Source organism: Colobus angolensis, unplaced genomic scaffold (assembly GCF_000951035.1).
Source record: "Colobus angolensis palliatus isolate OR3802 unplaced genomic scaffold, Cang.pa_1.0 Scaffold6, whole genome shotgun sequence".
NCBI lineage: Eukaryota > Metazoa > Chordata > Mammalia > Primates > Cercopithecidae > Colobus > Colobus angolensis.
This window is the reverse complement of record NW_012119598.1, coordinates 1,746,036-1,769,898: the sequence shown is the minus strand read 5'-3', so window position 1 is coordinate 1,769,898 and position 23,863 is coordinate 1,746,036. Positions and strand designations below refer to the sequence as shown.

General features: G+C 41.7%; 1 protein-coding gene across 1 annotated transcript in view; it reads left to right on the top strand.

Moving 5' to 3' along the window:
* Positions 1-23,863, top strand: part of LOC105526778 (dedicator of cytokinesis protein 5-like) — a 66,417-nt gene that overhangs the window by 12,414 nt on the left and 30,140 nt on the right. The window contains exons 2-4 of the mRNA XM_011962892.1: positions 13,786-13,826; positions 20,234-20,289; positions 23,354-23,450. Coding sequence (XP_011818282.1) covers positions 13,786-13,826; positions 20,234-20,289; positions 23,354-23,450 — 194 coding nt within the window. The remainder of the gene's footprint in view (positions 1-13,785; positions 13,827-20,233; positions 20,290-23,353; positions 23,451-23,863) is intronic.

Here is a 23,863-nt window from a genome sequence, read left to right as displayed (position 1 = left end):
AAAAAAAAAAAAAAAAAAAAAAAAAAAAAAGATGTTTGATAAAGGACTATTATCTAAAACATGCAAAGAGCTTTAAAACGCAATAATAAGAAAACAACCCACTTAAAACATGGGCAACGACCTTCAGAGAAACCTCACCGAGGAATATATATATCCACATGACATGTAAGTGTGTGAAAAGATATTCAGCATCACATATCATTAGCAAATTGAAAAGTAAAGCAATGAGATACTACTATGCACCTATTAAAACGGCCAGACTCCAGAACACTGACAACACCAGATGCTGACAAGGATGTGGAGGGACAGGAACTCTCATTCATTGCTGACGGGAATGTAAAATGGTACAGCCACTTTGGGAGACAGTTTGTTAGCATCTTAGAAAGCTAAACACACTCTTATCACACGATGCATTGATTTCTGTCCTTAGTATTTACCCAAAGGAGTTGAAAACTTATACCCATACAAAAGCATGCACATAGATGTTTGCAGCAGCATTATTCATAATTGCCAAAATGTGGGGGTAAACAAGATGTCCTTCAGTAGGTGAATGGATAAACAAGGCGGTGCATCCAGACAATGGAATATTATTCAATGCTAAAAAGAAATGAGTTGTCAAGCCATGAAAAGACATAGATATGCATGTTACTAAGTAAAAAGAGTCAATCCATATGACTCCAACTGTATGACATTCTGGATAAGGAAAAACTATGGAGATGGTAAAAAAGATTCATGGTTGCCAGGGGTTAGAGGGAAGGAGGGATGAACAGGTAGAGCACAGAGAATTTTTAGGGCAGTGAATCTACTCTGTATGATACTGTAATGGTGGAATCATGTCATTATACATTTGTCCATACCCACAGAATGTACAACACCAACAGTGGACCCCAATGTAACCTGCGGACGTTGGGTGATAATGTGTCAGTGTAGGTTTGATTCCAACAAATGTACCACTCTGGTGGGGTATGTTGATAGCAGGGTTGTCTTGTCAGGGGACAGGGGGTATATGATAACTTTCTGTACCTTCTGCTCAGTTTTGCTGTGGACCTAAAATTAAAGGCTATTAAAAAATTTTAAGCATATAAGGAGACTTTTGTGTCATAAATATTAACTCTGTGCTTCAGTACACCCATTCTGTTTCACCCATGGAGCTGAATGATTCAACAGAAATGGTCATAATAGCAGGAAACAGACTGCCTAAAAAACTTGTGTTTTATTGAGGGGTCTTAGAAACCCAGGAAAACTTCACTTCTCTTCCTTGCCTCATCTCCGTGTATAATTCAGGCTACAAGTAAGAATGGACAAGGCAACACACGAAGGTTTCTTGTTACAGAAAGATTCTTAGTCTTACAATTATATTCTGTGTATCTGTTCCTAATGTTTGTCAGGCAACCAAGAATATTAAATATGTGTGTGTGTGTTTAATTTTGGCATGGGAATATAGGATTTTAAACAACTGTATCTAGCAATTTGGTTAATCTTCTAAATGGCAGGAACAATGAGTATTACGTTACTAACCTTGAATACTTGTTTAGTTTTCACCAATGCCAGTTTAAGAATCTCTTACAGGCCGGGCGCAATGGCTCAAGCGTGTAATTCCAACACTTTGGGAGGCTGAGGCGAGTGGATCACTTGAGGTTAGGAGTTCAAGACCAGTCTGACCAACATGGCAAAAACTCCTCTCTACTAAAAATACAAAAATTAGCTAGGCGTGGTGGCATGTGCCTGTAATCCTAGCTACTCGGGAGACTGAGGCAAGAGAATCACTTGAACCTGGGAGGCAGAGGTTGCAGTGAGCCAATATCGCACCACTGCTCTGCAGCCTGGTTGACAGCGCGAATCTCCATCTCAAAAAAAAAAAAAAAAAAAAGAATCTCTTATAGTTAGGATGGAAAGATACAAAGGGTGAAATTTTTTTTTCTTAGTGTCACTTTCATTGCTGACACTAAGTGTTTAATCAGGCCTTAGATAACCAATTTTGGTAACTTTTGAGTTCGGCCCCATTTGGTCTCTGCCAAGGCCCTGGTTACTCAGTGCCATGTTTCTCAATGATTCTAGCCACAGTCTTAGGGTTTTCCTATCACTCAAATTGTTTCTTCTTGGCTTTTTTTTTTTTTTTTTGTCCTCTTTCTTTTAAAGTCATCTTTTCTACCATTTTCTTGGAGTAGGGAAGTTATGTTGAAAAATAAAATTATGTCCTCATATCAGGTACTACAGTCTGGATACCCCTAGCATGGTATTCTAGCTGTTTTGTGTGTCTCAGCTTTGGTTGTTGGCAGTAATTTAAGTAGTTGAGAGAGGTTCTGCTCTTTTTGAGGAGCACAAACACATTCTTCAAAAAGTAAGTAAAAAAGAACTCCAAATAGAACCCTCCACAGTCAGCAGCATGGGAACCAGAAGACAGCCCTAAGCACTGCAGATGATCTCTGAACTGTGCCATTGGGTGCCTTCCGTGTCTGACATTTTACATCCCTCTCTATGCCAGGCATCGAGCTAAGGCCTTCCATGCAATGCCTCTCAGTTCTCACAATCCTGGGAGACCAGAGTTATTGATGCTCTTTTAATCAATGTGGAGATTTAGGTTAAGAAACTTGAAGAAATCCATACAGCTATTAAATGGCAGAGCTGTGATTCCCACCGGGGTCCTGTGTAATCCTAGTATATTGTTCTTTCCACACCAGGCAGCCCTTCCGCAAATGACGTTTACACTTTGGACATGGCATAAAGTTTTCCAAAGGGGATAGGGTTGTTTTGCTTTTGAAACAGCCACCTGAAAAGTTCAGCCGCATCCCAAATGTGTCTATACTGCAGTGAGCTCTTCCTGAACTTAGCTCCCCTCCACGGCTCTTAGCACACAAACCTGCCACTTTTACCCAGCGGTCTCCTCACTGTCCTGGAGAGGGATCAGGGATTGAGGTTATACTGTCAAACTGCTTGAGGTCCCATCGCCTCTAGCATCACTCTTTATAAAAAGTGGACCTCATCTTGGTTGGTTAATTGTACCTCTCTCTTGTTCATCTTTCAAACTCATGCTGATGATAACAAAAGCAACGTAAAGAGTGAGTTGCAGCAAATTCATGGCTCCTCCTGATAAAACCACATGCTACCTCCTATCATCTCGGCTTTCTTGACTGGTTCGATAAGTTAGAGAAATGCATCACAGAAGAGGAAAGTCAGACTTTTAGCAAGAGGGACTAACCGCTGGTGAGATTGCTTTGCTTTAAAAAGGAAAGAAAGAAAAGCCACGTCCAGAAAATATAAAGGGAATTGGCCAATAAGTAGATGATGTTGTCCAGGATACAGGAAGTGTTGTTTCCTTCCTCTCGCTGAGCTTCCAGGGCTCTGTGAAGGCACAGAGGGAGGTTTCCTTGTTTTGCAGTGGAAATTTGGATATATCATCTCTCTATTTTGCTGACCGTGATTTGGTCCTCTTCCTCGCCCCTCACTGCCTGGATCAGGTCTCTCTGCTTGTCTCAGAAGGTATTTGCTGGTTGCAAATAGAAATCTCTGCCATCACCCTCTATTATAGGCAACCAGAAGAAACTTTCTTGGTATTCTTTGCTACAGATATTATGGGGTAGCAAGATTAAAAATATTGTAATGTTTTTGTGGAAGGAAATTTAAGAGATTGAAACCATAAGAACTTAAAATTGACAATGGAAAAAATGGAGTTCCCTAGAGCTGGTTATTGTGGAGTTAGGATGGAGAACCAGGCCTTTTCGTGTCAGACAAGTTCTCTTTATAAAGAAGCAGTGGCTCTTCTATTTCGGACATTCTGGCCTCATAGGCAGGGTGCTTTAACCCTGCCTGTCTCTACCCACTGGGCATGGGATCCCAGGAGAACAAAGAAGGGTCACTCAGACCCTGCTGCCCAAGTGTGTCTTGTGGGTGCAGGTCTCATTGCATATTCCTTACAGCAGTCTATTCTGTACCTAGCCAGTGGCTCAGTAACACCCGCCTTTCTCATTGTTATATTCATCAGATGTTTACTCAGTGCCTACTGCATGCCAGGTGCTGCAAAGGACAGTTCTTTGTTTTGATCATTAAAAAAGTTAAATAGACCAGGCACGGTGGCTCACGCCTGTAATCCCAGCACTTTGGGAGGCTGAGGTGAGTGGATCACTTGAGGTCAAGAGTTCAACCAGCCTGGCCAATATGGTGAAATCCTGTCTCTACTAAAAATACAAAAATTAGCTGGGCATGGTGGTGCATGCCTGTAATCCCAGCTACTTGGGATGCTGAGGCAGGAAAATTGCTTGAGCCTGGGGAGCGGAGGTTGCAGTGAGCCGAAATCGTGCCACTATACTCCAGTGTGGGCGACAGAGCGAGACTCTGCCTCAAAGAATGAATAAATGAATGAATGCATGAATGAATAAATAAAGTCAGAAGCCTTATCTCCTGCTTTTTCACTTAGATGGTGTGCCTATGCGTGTGTGTTTTATACTGATAGAATTCCATAGCGAAGCTCACCTGACCTGAGTGGTGGTGCATTGAGAAAGTGTCCTGTCTACTGTGCCCCAGCAGGGCCATGGGCCAGCTTGGTATAAGGGAAAGCAATGAGCTGGCAGGTAGGAGGCCTGTGTTTGTATCCCCAGCTTAGGTGGTAAGTGACTGGGAGATATGGGACAAGCCTTTTCAGTTCCTTAACTATGTTTTCTTTTTTTAATTTACTTATTTACTTTTTAGTTTATTTTTTAAGAGGCAGTCTTGCTCTATTGGCTAGGCTAGAACACAGTGGCACCACCATGGCTTACTGCAGCCTCAACCTCTTGAGCTCAAGTGATCCTCCTGCCTCAGCCTGCTGAGTAGTTGGGACTACAGGCATGCACCACCATGCCTGGCTGATTTAAAAATTGTTTTGTTTTTTTTGTTTGTTTGTTTTTTTAAGAGAAAAGGTCTCACTGTGTTGCCCAGGCTGGTCTTGAACTCCTGACTTCAAGCGATCCTCCTGCCTTGGCCTCCCAAAGTGTTGGGATTACAGGTGTGAGCCACTGCACCTGCCTTCCTTTGCTTTAAGTAAGGTTGTTATTTTTCAGTGATTTCTGAGTTCCTTCCAATATCTGGCGATCTCAAATCCACAAAATTGAGCTCAGATAATTAACCTGGAAAACTCAGTTGTCTCACCAAGAAGTATAAAAGAATAGAATCATCTTTTACCATCTTTGCATCCCTTGACTTTCTGCCTTTGAACTTATTTTCAAAAGCCCCAATGAGATGCATGTGGAGTGTGGACATCGTGAGACCTGAGGCTCGGGAAGGCGGTGAGTGTGCTGCTCACAGGCAGAGGTGCAGCCACTATCTGTCCGTAAGGAAGGATTTTAGACCCAGCCCTTTGTCTGTCCTGTGATGAGTTTGCACCCAGCTGTTTCTGCTCACTGGCTTCCCAAGAGACAGCCAGCTTTTATTGGAAGGACAACTCACTGGGGATGGGAGGACAGGCTATGCCCGTGGAAACCTGACAAGTTTACCTGGCCTACAGGTGATGGAGCCTTTGACCTTGGCCCCATTAACTGTGTTTTATCCAGCAACCTACCAGACCAGCAACACTTAAGAGAAAAACAACAGGATTTAGCACCTGCTCCTTCTCTGAGACCGCCGCCCCCCTTGCCCCCACCCCCAGCAAACACACAGACACAGTGCAGGTGTATAGAAACATAGCTCCTTGTCTCCTTCATAATTACCTTTAATTCCTAAGAGGTTAAAAATAATTTGTTGATCTTTTATGTGTGTCCGTGGGATAAAACTAATTTATCTTGTGATCAGAAAGTAGGGAGAGATTTTATAAAACACTCCATAATTCCAGCATCTAAAGGATGCTTTCCTTGTTGGGAAATCATGAGTACCTCTCAGTAATTGCTTCTGAGTTTTCAGCATATTCATGACTTTCTCTTTTGTGTGCCAGAGTCTACAAGCATTACCATTAAAAGCCCTTTTGTATTTAGTTATTTGTTTACAGATATGTTTCCTTCCTCCTTGAAGACAGTGTCTGGCACACTGGTGTTCAATAAGTGTTTTCATGTATAATGAATGAACAGACCACTTTAGTAATGTAAGTCCTCAGCCTAAATGCACATCCTCAGAGAGAGACAATTTTCTTGCCTCCCTCCCTCCCTCCCTCCCTCCCTTCTTTCCTTCCTCCCTCCCTCCCTTCCTTCCTTCCTTCCTTTCTCTGTCTCTCTCTCACGCTCTCTCTCTCTTTTTGTCCTTCTGTCTGTCTTTCTTGACAGGATCTCACTCTGTTGCCCAGGCTAGAGTACAGTGGCGCAATCATAGCTGACTGCAGCCTCCAACTTCTGGGCTCAAGGGATCCTCTGACCTTGGCTTCCTTGTAGCTAGGACTATGAGTGTGTACCGCCTCACCTGGTTAGTTATTTTATTTTTAGTTTTTTGTAGAGTCAGGGTTTTGGCTATATTGCCCAGGCTGGTCTCCCACCTCAGCCTCGCAAAGTGCTGGAATTATAGATGTGAGCCACCACACCCAGAGAGAATTTTCTAACCATGTTTTCTAAAGTAGCTTCATTCTCAGGAGTTGGCCTTTCCCAGGTTAGCCTCTTTTATTCCTTCGTAACTTTTAGCCCTATATGAAATTACTTTTCTTGTTTATATGCTTGTGTGTTTACACATATGTTTTTTTCTTTCCATTATTAAGTAAGATTTAGGACATGGGGACATTGAGTACCCTGCTTTCCTAACATCTGTAACTAATTGTTCACTGGAGAAATGAATCTCCAATCTGCAATTGAACTTCTGGAAATAGCAAAACTTGTTCAGAATGAATTTTGGAGCATGCAGTAGTAATTAAGATGAATAATGTCTTTGGGAAGACACAATACCACGTAAAGTAATGGAGAAATAGTTCTGTGCTTTTTCACACATGACTCAAACTTGTTTCAGAGACATTTCCAAACAAAAATATTCAGTCATGTTTCAGCAATGCAATTCTGTGTTACTTTGAGGTGGTTACTTTATAGAGTAATATTCACTTGACAGTGTCAATTTTTACATTTAAAAAATTGCAATAAAATTTATATGCAACACAGTGCACTCATCTTAGGTTTACAGTTCAGTGTGTTTTATGAAATGAATGCAGCTTATATACCTAAACATTCCGATCGAGATAAAACACATTTCCCTCACCCCAGAAAATTCCTTGGTATCTTCATCCACACGATTCCCATCCTCAGTAACCAGCCACCAATCTAGGTTAGATCACTACGAGTTAGTTTTACCTGTGAGTCAACGTCATATCAGTGGAATTAGATGTGTCTTTTGTGTTTGGTCTCTTTCACTTATTGTAATGGTTTTTAGGTTCATCCATGATGTTGCACATCCGTAGTTTATTCCTGTGTATTGCCAAATAGAAATATATTACATATCATATATTATAGTAAATAATATAATATGTACATACAACACTGTTTGTTGATACTCCCATTGATGTACATTTCGATGGGTTCCAGCTTTTGACTGTTAAAAATAAAGCATTCATAAACATTCTCATAAAGCATCAGAGTGAGGATGTGGCCAGGTCATAGGATAAGTGTAAGTTTAACTTTATAAGAAACCACCAGCAATGGAGGAGAGTTCCAGTTGCTCCATCCCCTAACCAGTGATTGGCGCAGTCAGTCTTTTTACCTTTGCCATTCCAGTGTGTGGATAGTATCTCACTGTGTCTTTTTTTTAGAGTTATAATTTGCATGGAGTAAAATTCACCCGTTTTAATGTAAAATTCTGCAGGCTTTGACAAATGCATGCAATCATGAAACACAACCATGGTCAAGCTACAAAACCATTCTGTCAGCCCCGAAGTTCTCCCGTGTCCCTTTTCAGTCATCCCCATGCCACCCTGAGTACTTGGCAACTACTCATCCATTTTCTATCCTTGTAATTTTGCCTTTACCTAGTTCTGGCCTACCAGGATTTATCAGCTGTATATTTTTAAAATTTTATCAGTCATATGTGTTTATAAATTTGAACATCAAGACCATTTCTACAAGGTTTATAATGAAAAACAGGAGACCCTTTTTAACTCCTCTCGAATTCTAAGGAGTTTCAGCTTTTTCAGAAGTCTTTCACCTCTTTCAGCCAATTTTGTGGCATAAATCTCTTCATTTCTAAATTCATTTCTTACTGTGGAAGATAACAATTTCACTCTTTTCTATATCCCACCAACCATACAGATACCTATTAATCCCTCTTAGAAAAGCAAATATAGATATAATTTTTTTTTTTTTTTTTGGAGACCGAGTCTCACTCTATCTCCTAGGCTGGAGTGCAGCGGCATGATCTCAGCTCACTGCAACCCCTACCTCCAGGTTCAAGCGATTCTCCTGCCTCTGCTTCCTGAGTTTTTTTTTGAACACTTAGGATTTGGGTTATTATGGCTATGTAGTGTAAGCAGCAGAGGCTGTGGGATTTACCTTGATTACATTTCCTTTCTTGAATAATAGTTTTTCTAGAGCTAATTCCTTTTTTTCTTCATTCTCTGTGAATGTACCTCTATTTCATACTCAAGGTTGCTGACAGAATTGTTGCCTGCCTTTTAATATGTTCAGACAGATAAGATCATTTCTCAGTTCCTTTTTTTTTCTTGGATTCATTCCTCATGGGACCGTCTGTCCCCCTCCCTAGTTTGGGACTGGTTGCACTTTCCCAGTGACGTAGCTCTTTTTCTGAGAGCTCCCTTTATCATCTCTCCTGGGGACAGAAAAATAGGAACTAACTAGGTAATTCAACTAGGGGTAGTATGCATTTGTATACTTATAGATTAATACCTGTTCATTTTGACTGATCCACGTGTATAAAAAGTCATGAATCCAGATGGATGCCTTCAATCTCAATCCGGCAGCACAGGGTTCATTCGAGATTTTTCCCTTCTGGGGCTTATAGCTCCATTCTGTAATAGTAAGAAACCTAGCTTCCCATATTTTTAATAGATTTAGCTATTTGATCAGTTTCCTTGTATGTAACTGTTCACTTATCCCCATTAGCATGCTGTCTCCCATGGGAGCACCCCCTTCACCCCGTTTTTGCTCTGATATCCAAGGCCAGTGCACCACTCCCAAGTCCTGTGTGCGGATACCCCTCACCTCACTTAGGCTCTGACACCCCGTTTGCTCCCTTACATGGATGCTCAGCTCGTTCCCCCGGGGCTCTGACATGCCAAGCCAGTCTGGATCCCTCTGCAGATGTGCAGCCCTCCCCCATTGCAAATGCCCAAGTCACTCTGCTCCACCCCATGGCTCAGGACTCACTGCCCAGGAGGGAGAGCAGAAGGGCCAGGATCCATCTCCTGATTCTGTCCTGATTCCCATTCCGCAAGTTTTTCCTTTCTTCAATCTTCATATACCAAAGACTACCGTCCTCCTATTTGCTTAAGACCAAGATACAAATACTTTTGAGAATTTGCCTTTACTCCCCGATTCATGGCCACCCGCAGCAAACTCTTGAGCAAATGCCTGTTGATTCATATATATCATGTGCCTGGGTGTGGTGGCTCATGCCTATAATCCTAGCACTTTGGGAGGTCTAGACAGGTGAACTGCTTGAGTCCAGGAGCCTGAGACCAGCCTGGCAACATGGGGAGATGCTGTCTCTATAAAAAATGCGAAAAATAGCCGGACGTGGTGGCATGTGCCTGTAGTCCCAGCTACCAGGGGTCAGGGGTGGGTGCTGAGGTGGGATCCATTGAGCCAGGGTGGCGAAGGTTGCAGTGAGCCATGATTGTGCCACTGCACTCTAGTCTGGGTGACAGAGTGAGATCCTGCCACAAGAAAAAAACAAAAAAAATAAAAAACCTCACAAATATATATATATCCTGCTTTTTTTTCATCTCTCCTCCTGTTCGCTGCACCCACCACTCCCCTTTGGTGTTCCTCTTTCTACTACACCTCACATCCCACAATCCATTCCCATATAGCAGCAAGGATGCTCTTTTAAAAGCCTAAGGCAACCAGGCACAGTGGCTCACATCTGTAATCCCAGCATTTTGGGAGGCCGAGGCAGGTGGATCAATTGAGGTCAGGAGTTCAAGACCAGTCTGGCCAACATGGTGAAACCCTGTCTCTACTTAAAATACAAGAAATTAGCTGGGCATGGTGGCACAGCTCTGTAATCCCACCTGCTGAGGAGGATGAAGTGTGAGAATTGCTTGAAGCTGGGAGGAGGAGGTTGCAGTGAGCCAAGATTGCACCACTGCACTCCAGCCTGGGCGACAGGGCAGGACTGTCTCAAAAAAAAAAAAAAAAAAAAGCATAAGCATAAGGCATGATGACATTTGAAACCCTCCAATGCTTCCTGCTGTACTTAGAATAAAACTTGAATTTCTCCATGGCATATAATACCTATGTCTGGTAATTAATCTTGGCTACACATTAGCATTACCGGAGGACCTTTTTAGAAGCATTAAGTCTGGGCCTCACCCCAGTCCAGTTAAATCAGAATATTTGGTGGTGTGGCCCAGGCATCAGTACTTGTAAAAGTTCCTGGTGGATCTCCTCAGTGTCCAGGATTGAGAACCGGGCTTCCTCTAACTACCTTCTTATTGCCTCTCCCTATCTCAGTCTCTTGCGCTAAACTCTGGCTGTGCCATTTTTCTTCTGTCTTTGAACTTCAGGTTTACTCTTGCCTCACAGCTTACTCGCTTGATTTGTTTCTGTCTGGAAGTTTTTTTGCCCAGATCTGTTAATGGCTCATTCCTTTTAGCTTCTTAGAGTAATCTGCCCTCAGTCACCATATTTAAAATAATGTACCATGTTACCAACCATTCTCTGCCATGTTACTTTCCTTGAGCACTTCTTCCTCTTCGCACTGTTGTTATCTCTTCTCATCCTACTTGTGTATATTTTTAACATTAGAGTGTAATAATCTTCATGTGAACTCTTGCTTTCCACTACATCCTGGTTCTTAATTAGTGCTTAATAAAGATTTATAGAATGACTGCATGTAGCGAGGAGAAGAATCAGGTAAGGGATCTGTTGGACAGAAAGTGTGCAGCAGCCAGAGAGACATTTGGATCGGTGAAGTGAAATGGAGCAGATGAGAGTCCTGACTCACGGAGATTACTTGAGAAGCCAGGTATAAAGTAAATAATTTTGACAGTGGAATTAGCAACTCTCTGTTATTTTCAATTGGAGAGGACAGATTTTTATTCTGGATTAGAGCAATCCCAAGAAAGCAGGAATGACTTGTGAGCCTCCTGAAAGAGCAACCCTCAGCCTAGAATAAGTTGGTGTTCGCCATGGTTGCTATGAACTTGCTTTTTGCAACTGTTACTTCCCCTAAATGTAGACAAGAGTAGCCCTCTGGACTCATTATCCCCTCACCATTCCCTTTATTTTAATAGTGGAATAACTTAAGAAAGCATCTGAGATCCTGCTGACCAGTTCACACCACCCACCGATTGCAGCTGCCTCTTTGCATTATGCCTTCTTAAGCCTAATAGCAAACTATATTTAATTATGATCGTCTTACTGTAAATACACGGGATTAATTGGAAAACTGGATTCTTGCTTGTATGACAACCCAGGTATGTAATGTGGAAATGAGCGAACATACTCGCGAACTGTTACCATATTCTGTGCAGTTATTAAAATAGAATTTATGGAGTTCTGACAGTATATGCTTAAAGCTCCAGAGGTAGATCTGTTCTCTTATGCGTGATACAAGGAAAATGAACATTCATGTTTACAAATTCAGCATGATAATTTTGTGCCTTTAGATGGGGCTTATACACATACCACAATTCTAGAGAAGACATAGGAGATGAACAAAAAAAAGTTTTTTCAACAGTGACAGGCTTAGGAAGCATAACTCCGTGATGAATGGCTGTGCAAAATACTGTTTACAGAAGTACAGATAAATTCTTCTTTGAAAGTGGAATGAAGTTTGTATTGTGACAGCTTGGCTTTATAGGGCACAGAACTACGAAAACTACTTGGAAAAGATGAATATCTTGTTTCTCAGCCTGCTCCCCTCGCGCTCCACCCTTGTCCCAGGGTGAATTTTCAAAGCCATTTAGTCATGCAAAAGCCCATTTTCATGTTTTCACACAACCAAGCAAGTATATACACATGGGTACAGACCTTGAGACCTGGGGAGCAATGCTTAGCTTAGTATCCTTCTTATTCCTGAATCTCTTACACTTGGCATCCTAAATCAGGGGAAGTGTTTCCTGTTTAGATATCTTTTTCTCAGCCATGTGCCTCGATGCAAACCACAATTCCACAGCATAGTACCCCACGCCTCCCTGTAAAACGTAGCAAATCCTTTCAATGTCTGAATGCCACAGTTTAAAATATTTGTGAAATATTACTTTTACAATAATATTTGTGAAAATATTATTGAATATATGCCCAAAAAAGGTAAATTCAGTTTTGTACTTGTAACATGTATGAAATAGAGTATGTGTCTATTTTCTGGTTGATTTCATGTAGAACAAATTACAAGAGAGTTCTAGGATCCTATTGGCAGATGCCTGGAGTTTTAATTACAGTTTGCATCTACTCACTATGTGTGTATGGCTACTTTATATATGTGTGCCGTTACTTTTAGTGGCAAAAACCACAATTATTTTTGCACCAGCCTAATACCACAAGGTTTACCTGGGTAAGATGACCACACTGATGCTTTAGTTGATGGGCATGGGGAATGAGAGAAATTATCACAGTGAACTTCCTACAGTAGGTGTTCAGCAAATAGTTAATATAAAAAATCTGTTTAGGTACAGATTAAATTGTATACTCTCTAGAAGACCAAGGGTTGGAAAATATCTGTAGGGGTGTGTGCCTTAATTGGAATTTTTTTTTTTTTTTGGAAATGGAGTCTCGCTCTGTCACCTAGGTTACAGTGCAGTGGTGTGATCTCGGCTTACTGCAACCTCTGCCTCCCAGGTGCAAGGGATTCTCCTGCCTCAGCCTCCTGAGTAGCTGGGATTACAGGCATGCACCACCACACCTGGCTAATTTTTATATTTTTAATAGATATGGGGTTTCGCCATGTTGGCCAGGCTGGTCTTAAACTCCTGACCTCATGATCCGCCTGCCTCAGCCTCCTAAAGTGCTGAGATTACAGGCGTGAGCCACTGTGCCTGGCCGGAATTTTTAAAAAGAAGTTAAAGCCTTTACCTAAAGCCTCAGCAAGCAAACACATAAGATCTTTTTATGGGGGGCCGGGTGGGGGGGTGTTGCTTTTAGCATTACCAAGAATTGCACACAAATTTCATTTTATTATTCATTATTTGGATTATTTTTAAAGTGCAAATATTTGTCTCCATAAGATATGCTAGTTCAATTTAAAATTTTCCCAGAATGGTGGTTCTTAACCTGGGAACTCAGAAGAGTTACAGCAAATATAAGTTATTAAAAAAAAAAATTAATAGTATAAGGTGACATGTAGAAAGCATGTATACAATGAAAGTCCATACTTATTCATGCAAAAACATTTATTAAATGACTGTAAGGTATTAGGGTGATAAGAAACGGGCTGTCCTGGTTTTTTTTTTTTTAAGCTGTTGTTCTATTCTTCCTCCAAAGGAGTAGAGATGAGGCTAGGTTCTACGTGAATTTTAAATCCGATTGTTATTAAGAGAATACAGCTCTAAAATTCAGTTAGATTTTTATTGTGTAATAAACTAAAACATTCATCTTCTAATGTACTATCTGTTAATCATCTCTGTCAATTGTTGCTTCCCTGTATTGCTAATAGAACACGAGAGTATATATTGCTAATACCTTTCTGATATCCCAGAAAACATAAAATATTTTGTGTTCTCTTTTGCTCTGACAGGTTGGTACAGAGGATATACCCTCCAAAATAAATCTAAAAAGGTATGACTTCTCATCCACTTTTTATTTCGTTTGGAATCTGTCTGCTAGTTTTGTACTGTGCTATGTGACGCTCTCCTCTGCTCTCTGCTGTCTCTAGACCTAGTTTGCTTTCTCTTTGTTGGCTCTTCTTTGAATTTGAAAGCAAATTCTCTGACCTCACTGCCTAAATGTAATAGTGTAAATCCCATTGACTATATTTCCCACCAGCCAATTCAAGGAGAGAGTCCTGGAAGACTTCTTACTTCCTGTCCCTCAAGTTAAGCAAGTTGGTGACACATTCATTGCTCTAGTGGGATCTCTCTTTCAGGGAGGGGTGGACCCACGCTTCTTCCTTTGTCTTTTACTTCCCATGCTACAGTTCCAAACTAAAGGATCTCCCCATTTCTGCTTGATCCTTTCCTTCATTGTAAATTGGATGAACAAGAGTGGTTTTCATATTGTGAGCCTCACACCCCAGTAATACATTATGAAATCAATATGGTGGATTATAACCAATTTTTTCCAAAAAATGAAACCAAAAAGTAGAGAACATGAGATGCAGTGGTAAGTACTGTTTCGTGAAACTTTTATTTTAGTTATATAATTTATTGTAATTTATTGTTTTTATTATATTTTATGTATTTCATATGTAATACTGGTTGCCGTAAGAATGTATCTCTTACTGTGCAACAAAGGCACAGTTTGAAAAATACTGAACTAAATGGATCCTTTTGCCGGTGCCAGAACTACTAATCGTCAGGCTAAAGAAAATCTGTTAATTATGTTAATACCCCCCTCAGTTTCTTTTAGGTCTTGTCAGCACTTTTCCTTTGATACTGCTTACTGGGGCAGCATGACATGTCAGCACTTCCTTTTGAAAGAGCAGAGTTGATAGGGCCATATTATTTCACAATTAGTTCACATGCCAAATAGCAAATTAGGAAAGGGATGAGAGAAACGTTTTAGAATTTATCAAAAGAGGAGTGAAAAAACAAAACCAGACCCATGGTTCTTACTCTTCACAGACAGCGTGAGAAAGACGTAATCCTGCACAAACAGGCTGATGTTACACACCCAACTCTCCAAAGAGTATAGGGCCCAGGAAAACACCTTTCTACAAGATATAGTTCATTAGAAACCAGGACTGCTTCTGCATTATTGATGCTTAAATCACACTCAGTGTTTGCACACGTATGTGTGCACATACACATTTTGTTAACTTTGACAGTTTACTAATCTAGCACAATAAAGGAATGTTTGCTTTTAATGCAACTCCCGCAATTTTGATCCTTTTTTCTCACCCCAAGCCAGAGAATGAACTTTTCTACCCACAGTTATTCTTGTGTCACACGTCTTTATTTCAAACCAAATTATTTTCATTTAATCTCTTGCTGACTTCAGTTTCTCTGGGCCGTCAAATAGGGGTCCAAGACAGCAGGCATGCTAGAATAAATGAGAACATGATAGAACTCAAGTGAAAACTTTTCTTCTGGGATCCGCAGTGACACAGAGTACTTGATAATGGCCACTCCTGCTTTTTTAGCCCTATTGGTGTTAATTTTACTCACGGTTATGGAAGTGGTAGTTATTTCAAAGCACAATGAGAGCTTAACAATTTTCATGTTCCGAATTTGTTAAACAGTAAGAATACTTACGTCACTTAATTCCCAATCTTTTTTTTTTTTAAAATGTTAATTTAAAAACAATAAACAAAAAGCCATCCTCCAAATTATGTGATGAACTTAAGGAACAAATGAAACTCTTGATTTTTCACTGGGAAATTCAATTACATTCAACCAAGGTCCTAGATCAGGTCTTCCTTTTCACAGACTACAGTATGTAAGGATCGTTTTGAACATGGAAGACCTTGCTTTCCAAAGTATCCTATGGTTTTTTAATACAGTCATTCCTCATTTCCACAGGGGATTGGTTCCAGGATCCCCACAATACCGAAATCCATGGATGCTCAAGTCCCTGATAAAAAATGGCGTCGTATTTGCATGTAACTTCTGCGTTTCCTCCTGTGTACTTTAAATCATGTCTAGATTATTTATAATACCTAATACAATGTAAATGCCATGTAAATAGTTATTATACCGTATTGTTTAGGGAATAATGACAAGGAAATAAATGTCTGCTTACTTTTTTTTTCTATATTTTTAATCATCGGTTGGTTGAACCCATGATATGGAGGGCCTTGTGTATGTGAAAATCAATCTATCTAATAGTGCCGTTGTTGTTGGCTTTGAACGGTAGATAGATAGGGTGCCCCACCGGGATCTAAATGATAAATTCTGGATATGTTTTTAATTTTTTTGTGTTCATTAAGGAGTGCTTAAAACGTTTAAACTTAAGATCTCACCCTTTAGAAGAAATCTTTTAGTGAGAGTTTCTCTTTGTTCTCTTGATAGTAAAGAAAAACTTCCTAATTCAATGAAACGATGACACAGACAAGGGCCATGCATTTATTTGATGGTTGTTTTAAGTCGAAATATCCTTCGTGTGGAGAGATCCAGGGAAAATACAGGGAATTCAAATTCAGTTGCTGTGAATTCTGCTCTGCTTTTGACACCCCTTCATTAAGAGATCAGCTCATTAGAAATGCCCTCCTGTGCTTTGTCCCTCATTTCTCCATCTTTAGGGGGCAGAGCTACTTGCAAGCCCTAATGTTTTAATGGAAATTCTTGGTGTCATTTATAAGCTGACTCAGTCATTTAGAGTGATAAAAGGAGCTAGTGGTTTTACAAATCGAAGAAGCCAAGTGCTTTTCTGAAACTGATTATTGATCCTGGCGGAATTGTGGGAGTGTGGATAAGGGCAACATCTAGAAAATCATTCGTTTATTTTTCTACTCAAGTGAGTGACTTACAAGGAACAAGGAAAAGCAGAACTGAGGGATAGGCTGTAAATCAGAAACACATGACCTAGGTTTACTCTGACTTTCTGTGTGCCGTCATGGCATAGGAGACATTCTATAAGCATCAAATTTACCAGAGAAATTCTATGACTGTAAATTGCCAGGTATCATCATGGAAAGGTGAAGCCTACAGATGACAGAGTGGTAATATAATACATACGTACATACATACATATATTTGAGACAGGATCTCAGTCTGTTGCTCAGACTGGAGTACAGTGGTGTAATTGTGGTTTGCTGCAGCCTTGACCTCCTGGGCTCAAGCAATCCTTCTGCCTCAGCCTCCTGTGTAGCTGGGACCATTGGCATGTGCCACCATTCTGTGCTAATTTTTTAATTTTTTGTGGTCTCAGTTTGTTGCCCAGGCTGGTCTTGAACTCTTGGGCTCAAGCGATCCTCTTGTCTTGGTTTCCTGAAGTGCTGGGATTACAGGCATGATCCAGTGTGCCCTGCCTTAAATATTCTTTTAATATGAAAACAATCATGTCTGAACACCCAGTATGAATTGTCTGCTTATGATCTGCTTAGATGTCACAAAATTCATCACTGTGCATTTATGTTTCCGAATACTTCTAACTTGAATGTTCTCCATTTATTAGGAGGGACTAGTCACCAGATTGTGAATGCATGAAAATTTTAATTGGTCCTTTACCTTCTCATTTCAAAAACCTTCAGCAAGGATGTTCTTTTGTAGTAGCAATGTAACATTTCACTTTTGACTTCCAGAATTGGATCCTTGTAACTAAACAGTTTATCTCTGCTCAGCACCTCCCCTGCCCCACTCCTGCTTTTTTTATGAGTTTTGGACTTTTTTTTATTGTGGTAAAAATATATATAACATAAAACTTACCATCTTAACCATTTGTAAGTATACATTTCAATGGCACTAAGTACATGCTCATTGTTGTACAACCATCAACACCATCCATCTCCAGAAGTCTTTCGTCTTTCCAAACTAAAATTCTGTCCCTTTTAGATACTAACTCCCCATTGTCCCCCATCCCCTGCAAACTCCTCAGAACCCCCATTGTACTTTCTGTCTTTATGAATTTAACTACTCCAGGTGTAAGTGGAGCCATACAGTATTTGTCCTTTTGTGACTGGCCTATTTCACTTAGTGTAATGTCTTCAAGGTTAATTCCCAACATCCCAGTTTGGTTACCCGCAGAGATGATAGTCAACAAATCATTTACCATGGTGCAGCGGCACAGCAGGCAGAAGAAACACCCACAGTTCCTTAGGCATCCTAGGGACAGGCCTAGAGCTTCCAAACTGCAGAAATCAGGCCCCAGAGGAATCGCACACAGTTTGTGAACTGAACACCCGCCTTCCTCATTGCTATATTCAGCAGATGTTTACTCAGTGCCTGCTGCATGCCAGGCACTGCGAAGGACAGTTCCCTGTTTTGATCATTAAAAAAGTTAAATAGACCAGACACGGGGGCTCACGCCTGTAATCCCAGCACTTTGGTAGGCTGAGGTGAGCAGATCACTTGAGGTCAAGAGTTCAAGACCAACCTGGCTAATATGGTGAAATCCTGTCTCTACTAAAAATACAAAAATTAGCTGGGCATGGTGGTGCATGCCTGTAATCCTAGCTACTTGGGATGCTGAGGCAGGAGAATTGCTTGAGCCCAGGGGGCGGAGGTTGCAGTGAGCCGAAATTGTGCCACTGTACTCCAGTCTGGGCGACAGAGCAAGACTGTCTCAAAGAATGAATAAATGAATGAATGCATGAATGAATAAAGTCAGAAGGCTTATCTCCTTCTTTTTCACTTAGATGGTGTGCCTACGCATGTATCTTTTATACTTATAGAATTCCCTGGCCAAGCTCACCTGACCTGAGAGGTGGCACATTGAGAAAATGTCCTGTCTACTGTGCCCCACAGGAGACACACATTTAATTTTTGTTTTCAATTTTTTGATCAGTTTCCCAAAATGGTTCTGAATCCCACCTCCATAATGAAAGAGGTCATTGTCACCTTGCATCTGTGTGTGTTCTTGGTCTCATCAGTACTGGAATTAGAGTCATACTTTCTCGCTCATGTTCCCAACGTCTGCCCGCTTCTCAAAGCAAGGAGGAGAAGGGATGCCTTTTTATTTTGGGGCTCTGTGTCTGGTGGGAAAGCATGTGCAGGATCCACTCTGTCATCACCAGTGCTAGGAGCAGCTTGATCTCAGATGTTCTTGCTGTTTCCTGTTTTATTGGCAATGGATTAAAAGAGAGAAAGCAGAGTATTGTACAGACAAATATAGCACATGCAACTGGACACAAGAACAACCCTGTCAATGTTCACTGGTCTCCTGTCTGAGTGGAGTAAGGATCAGTGGGTATACATGCCTCCGGGCACTCGGACATCCCCTCCCACCTTTATGATCAGCCACCCGTGACGTGTCATGTTCATGGAGTTCACACCAACTCTTCCAGGAATAGGGCTAGGAGCAATTAGCCAACAGTGCCAGCTATAAGCTCCATGTAAGATACCATGAAACAGATCAGCATTGCTGTCTCCAGATGGCATCTCCTCTGTCTGTGCGTGAACATATCACACAGTAAACAGCAGAAGCTTTGGTACGCATAAGAACACTCACATCTGGGACTTGCTTCCTGTTGGTTAGATCTGGTCCTCCGTTCTCCGAGTTCTGTCCACCAGTTTCTCCCCTTTCTCTTAGGTCTTTCCAGGCCTAAGTGTTCCCCAGGGGCAGTGTTACAATGCTGATGTAGAATTGCCTCTTAGGGATATAGAATGGAGAGCAGTTTGAGACTGTGAGGTGCTGAAAATAACCAGGTAACTAACACCCGTTGATTTTGAGTGCATTTGGTTTAAGTGGGAGTGCTGAGAGGAACGACTTTAGAAAAATCACTATGTAGTTGACCCGTGAAAAATGTGGGTTTGAAGTCCGCAGCACTTACACATGGATTTTTTTTTTAGCCAAATGCAAATCATAATTACAATATTCTTGGGACATGAAACCTGTGTAAAAGTACATGCAGGTTGTGCAGGGCTGCGTGCCATACTTGAGTATGTGCGGATTTGGGTATATGCTTTGTGGGAAGGGAGTTTCTGGAACCAATCTCTTGCATATTCTGAGGGATGACTTATTTTATGGGCTACTGAGTACTGCATAGTTTCCATGTCACCCCTTATGTGAAACCCTTTATGGGAAGCATCTCATGGCAAGTAGCATCTGAGGGGTTTAGGAGCTCACAATTACACTCCTTCCCATTATGTTATCTCTGAGCTGACACAGCATGTTTGCCTCTTCATTCACAAAATATCCTATGCTCTCTGAACCCAAATTTTAATTTCTGCCTTTTTGATGTTTCCACCATGCCTTTGTTGAGGTAGCCAGCCAGTATAAGTAATGTCCTGCAAACCTGATCTCAGGAGTTTAGCTATTGCCTGGGTGTTCACATTTATTCTGTTTACTTTGGGCTGAGGTGGTTTTTGTTTGGCTTTTGTTTTTGTTTTGTTTTTATGGCCATATAACCAAAATTCTTTTCTCTGTAGGGCATTTTCCCTGAAACGTATATCCATTTGAAAGAGGCAACTGTGGAAGACCTGGGGTAAGTTCCAAGCTGGGAAGTTTCCCCCAAAATGATGAAGATGTAACATTATCATTAATGATAATCTTAGGGCATTAATGCCTTATGTATGTTAATTGCTCTGTCATCTCAGGCCGGTCGTGGTGGCTCACGCCTGTAATCCCAGCACTTTGGGAGGCTGAGGTGGGTGGATCATTTGAGGTCAGGAGTTCGAAACCAGCCTGGCCAACATGGTGAAACCCTATCTCTACTAAAAATACAAAAGTTAGCCGGGCTTGGTGATGGGCGCCTGTAATCCCAGCTACTGGGAATGTTAAGGCAGGAGAATCGCTCCAGCCCAGGAGGCAGAGCTCACAGTGAGCTGAGATCGTACCACTACCCTCTAACCTGGGTGACAGAGCGAGGCTGTCCCCCAAAAAAAAAAAAAATTCTGTCATCTTGTCAGTTCTACTTCTCCTATGAGAGAGAAATGAAGAAAAACTTTTCACTGATGTAATTCCTCCTTTGCGTTACTTCTCCAGAATACTAAACACAGAAGTAGCAAACTGAGGGCTTTTGCCTCTACATTATTTGTATTACCTGTTCACTGATTGTGTGTGTGTATTTGCACACATGAACATTTGGGATGCTAACTGATAAGCTCTGAGAAGCCCCCAATTTAGGATCCTTGAGAGATAGATGATTAAGTGACAGCCTGCATTTACCAGCTCTGAGCCTTGGATGAGTCATTTAGCCTCAAGGGGATCCTGGGTTTTTCACAGCATATTAGGGGAAAACGATCTGGCCCTACTTTGATCATGAGCTTGTCATGAGATTTGAATGAGGTAATGTATGCAAATGTGCCCTGCAGAAAAGATCTGCTACGTTTTGGTATTTGTTTTTCTTGCCCACCTCATCTTGCCCGCCTCATTTGTCCTGGGAAGTACTGCCTCTGTGACAGCTAAGAAGAGTGAGCTACTTAGTCAAGTGGGAGAGAGAGGTCACTTAGGTGGTGGTGAGTTTCTGGACAGGAGAGTTCTGGAGGCAGTAAGGAGAGGCTGGGGTAGGACTGGAATCCTGGGGCTGATGGAGAGGAGAGAATGGACAGCTGGGACAGCCATGCAGCCTCACAGCTAGAAAGAGCATTCCCAGTTGTAGTTCAGCACCATCATTTCTTTATTATTATTGTTGTTATTATTATTATTATTATTGGCAAGCTTTATTTTGTATGAACTTGATTTCACAAAATTAGAATGACAGTTCCACTTAAAATTAACTCATTAAAAATTGTAAATATCACAGTATAGATAATGTTATCCAAAAATCCAAAAGGTAGTGAAATTGATAACAGATATTGCTCCTCATTTTTGGACCCATGCAACAGCAGGACTGATGAAACTGGTTCCCAGACAAGTTTGTGCCACTTGCTCCCGTGCCTCAGGGAGGAGAGGATGTTAGAACACAGGCGTTTTTGTTGCAGTGACTCGTGGATAATTGCTCCTTATTAACACTGCTAAAATTAGGTTCACATGTTTTACTTTGTGTGGGAGCCGATGACTCCTGTCCTTTCATTTTTTGAGTAGTATCTTTCAAGGCGTTGGCCTCAAACCCACTCATTCCAAAATGCGTCACAAATGGGAATTTAAGCCTCTTCACATAGCAAACCGCTGGAAATTCGTAGGTAGTTGCAACATTGGTCTGTCACTGACCTCTGATAATTGGGCAACATCATTTCTTTGGAACATCATCTTCTTGATTCCACAAGAAGTGCCAGGATAAGAAAACTCATAGTTAAATGAGAACAGTCTTGTTAAGGACAGTTGTCTACCAGGTGTATGTCACCAATTCTAATTTCCGTGTTGTAATCAAAGGGCCTTATTTTCATTCTGACTAACAACCAATCATCAGAACACATTGAAACTGTTGCTGGGTCGAGTCCAAAAGAATTCCAAAACAGTAAAAAAACAAAAAGAGGAAGGACCCGCCTAAGAGCACAGAGGTCTTCATCACTCCAGACTCCCAGATACAGCACAGGGAACAAGAAATGACAGCACCATCATTTCACAGACAGTGGTCAAGATGTCCTCAGAGCCATGCAGCTCTTTGGTGGCAGAACCAGGACCAAAGACCAGGTCTCCTGCCCTGCTGGAGAAGTCCTCTTCCCGGTCGGCCATGGGCTCTCTCCACTGCTGCCCACCATGTTGGTGGAAACGTAGGTGGGGAGGCACATTCACACCAGTTAGGGTTGTACAGGATGCCCAGTTACATTGGCAATTCAAATAGTAAGTAGTTTTTCATAGCAAGCATTTCCCGGATATTTCATGGGTCACACTTATTCTAAAACAATCTTCTTACTCTACCAGAAATTCAAACTTAACTAGGCCTCCTGTGTTTTTCCTCATTAAGCCTGGCAGTCCTACCACCAATTCCCATTTGTTTGCTTGCTCTTGCTTTCTCCTTTTTTCTTTTTGCTAATCATAAAAATGCCAGAGAGGATGTATGTGAATAAGCATAGTACATAGTACTTACCTTTATGAGAGTCTTCTGTGAGTAAGCAAGGATTTTGTTAAGTGTACGTTTTCTATGTTGTGAAACTGCAGATGATAAGAAAACACTGGACTATCCAGAAAGGGGTGCTGCCTCCGTGTCCTGCACCCCTACCCTGGCCCCTGCCCCAACCAGGTTCTGGGTGGAGTCACAGCCCCAGGACACTCATGCCACACACACCTTTCCATCCAGCCTCCCAAATGAAACAGCTGCTTGGTGGTACCAGCTAAAATGCTGCATATTTTGCTTCCATCTTTGAGAATCACTGAAGCCAGCCTGGCTCAGTAATTGAGCCTCCTGGAGAAATCCAAATTGGGGAGATCGAGGCTGGGCTGCAGGCTCGTTCAATTGCAGGAACTGAGCCCATTTTGAGGACTGTGCTGTCTTATTCTCTCTCTTCTCCTAGATGCTTGGATGTGATAAAGTCCCCTGCACAACTCCTGCCCTCATGCCCAACCAGCTTCATTCTCATCCTTGCGCACTGGGGAGTCTGATCCCCATCAAGTAAAGCAGTGCCGATCAGCCTGGAATAAAGTAACCCTCATTTGGTTCTTTGCAGGCAGCATGAAACCGTGATTCCTGGCGAGCTCCCCCTGGTGCAGGAGCTCACGTCCACTCTACGAGAATGGGCTGTCATCTGGCGAAAGCTCTATGTGGTGAGTTTCCCCTTGTGGCTTGGAGCCCCAGGTTCACTCTGGGTCCTCAGCCTGTAGGTCCTTTACAGGGTGTCAGCTCCTTATTGGCTGACTTCATGGAGTGGGATGCATCCTCCCTGGATCACACAAAGGCTGATAAGCAGCAGATTCTCATTTCCCCAGAGCTGGGTCACAGATAGTGGGTAGTGGAGTAAGTGGGCGTAATCATTCTAGCAGTCTTTTCTCAAATGATAAACATGCTGATTGTGAAAGTACTAATGATAATAATCACCACAAACACTTCTGCAGTCTTTCCTAAGTGCCAGAAGCTGTGACTCCTCACAACATTCCTATAAAGTAGGGGCTATTCGGCCGGGCGCGGTGGCTCAAGCCTGTAATCCCAGCACTATGGGAGGCCGAGACGGGTGGATCAC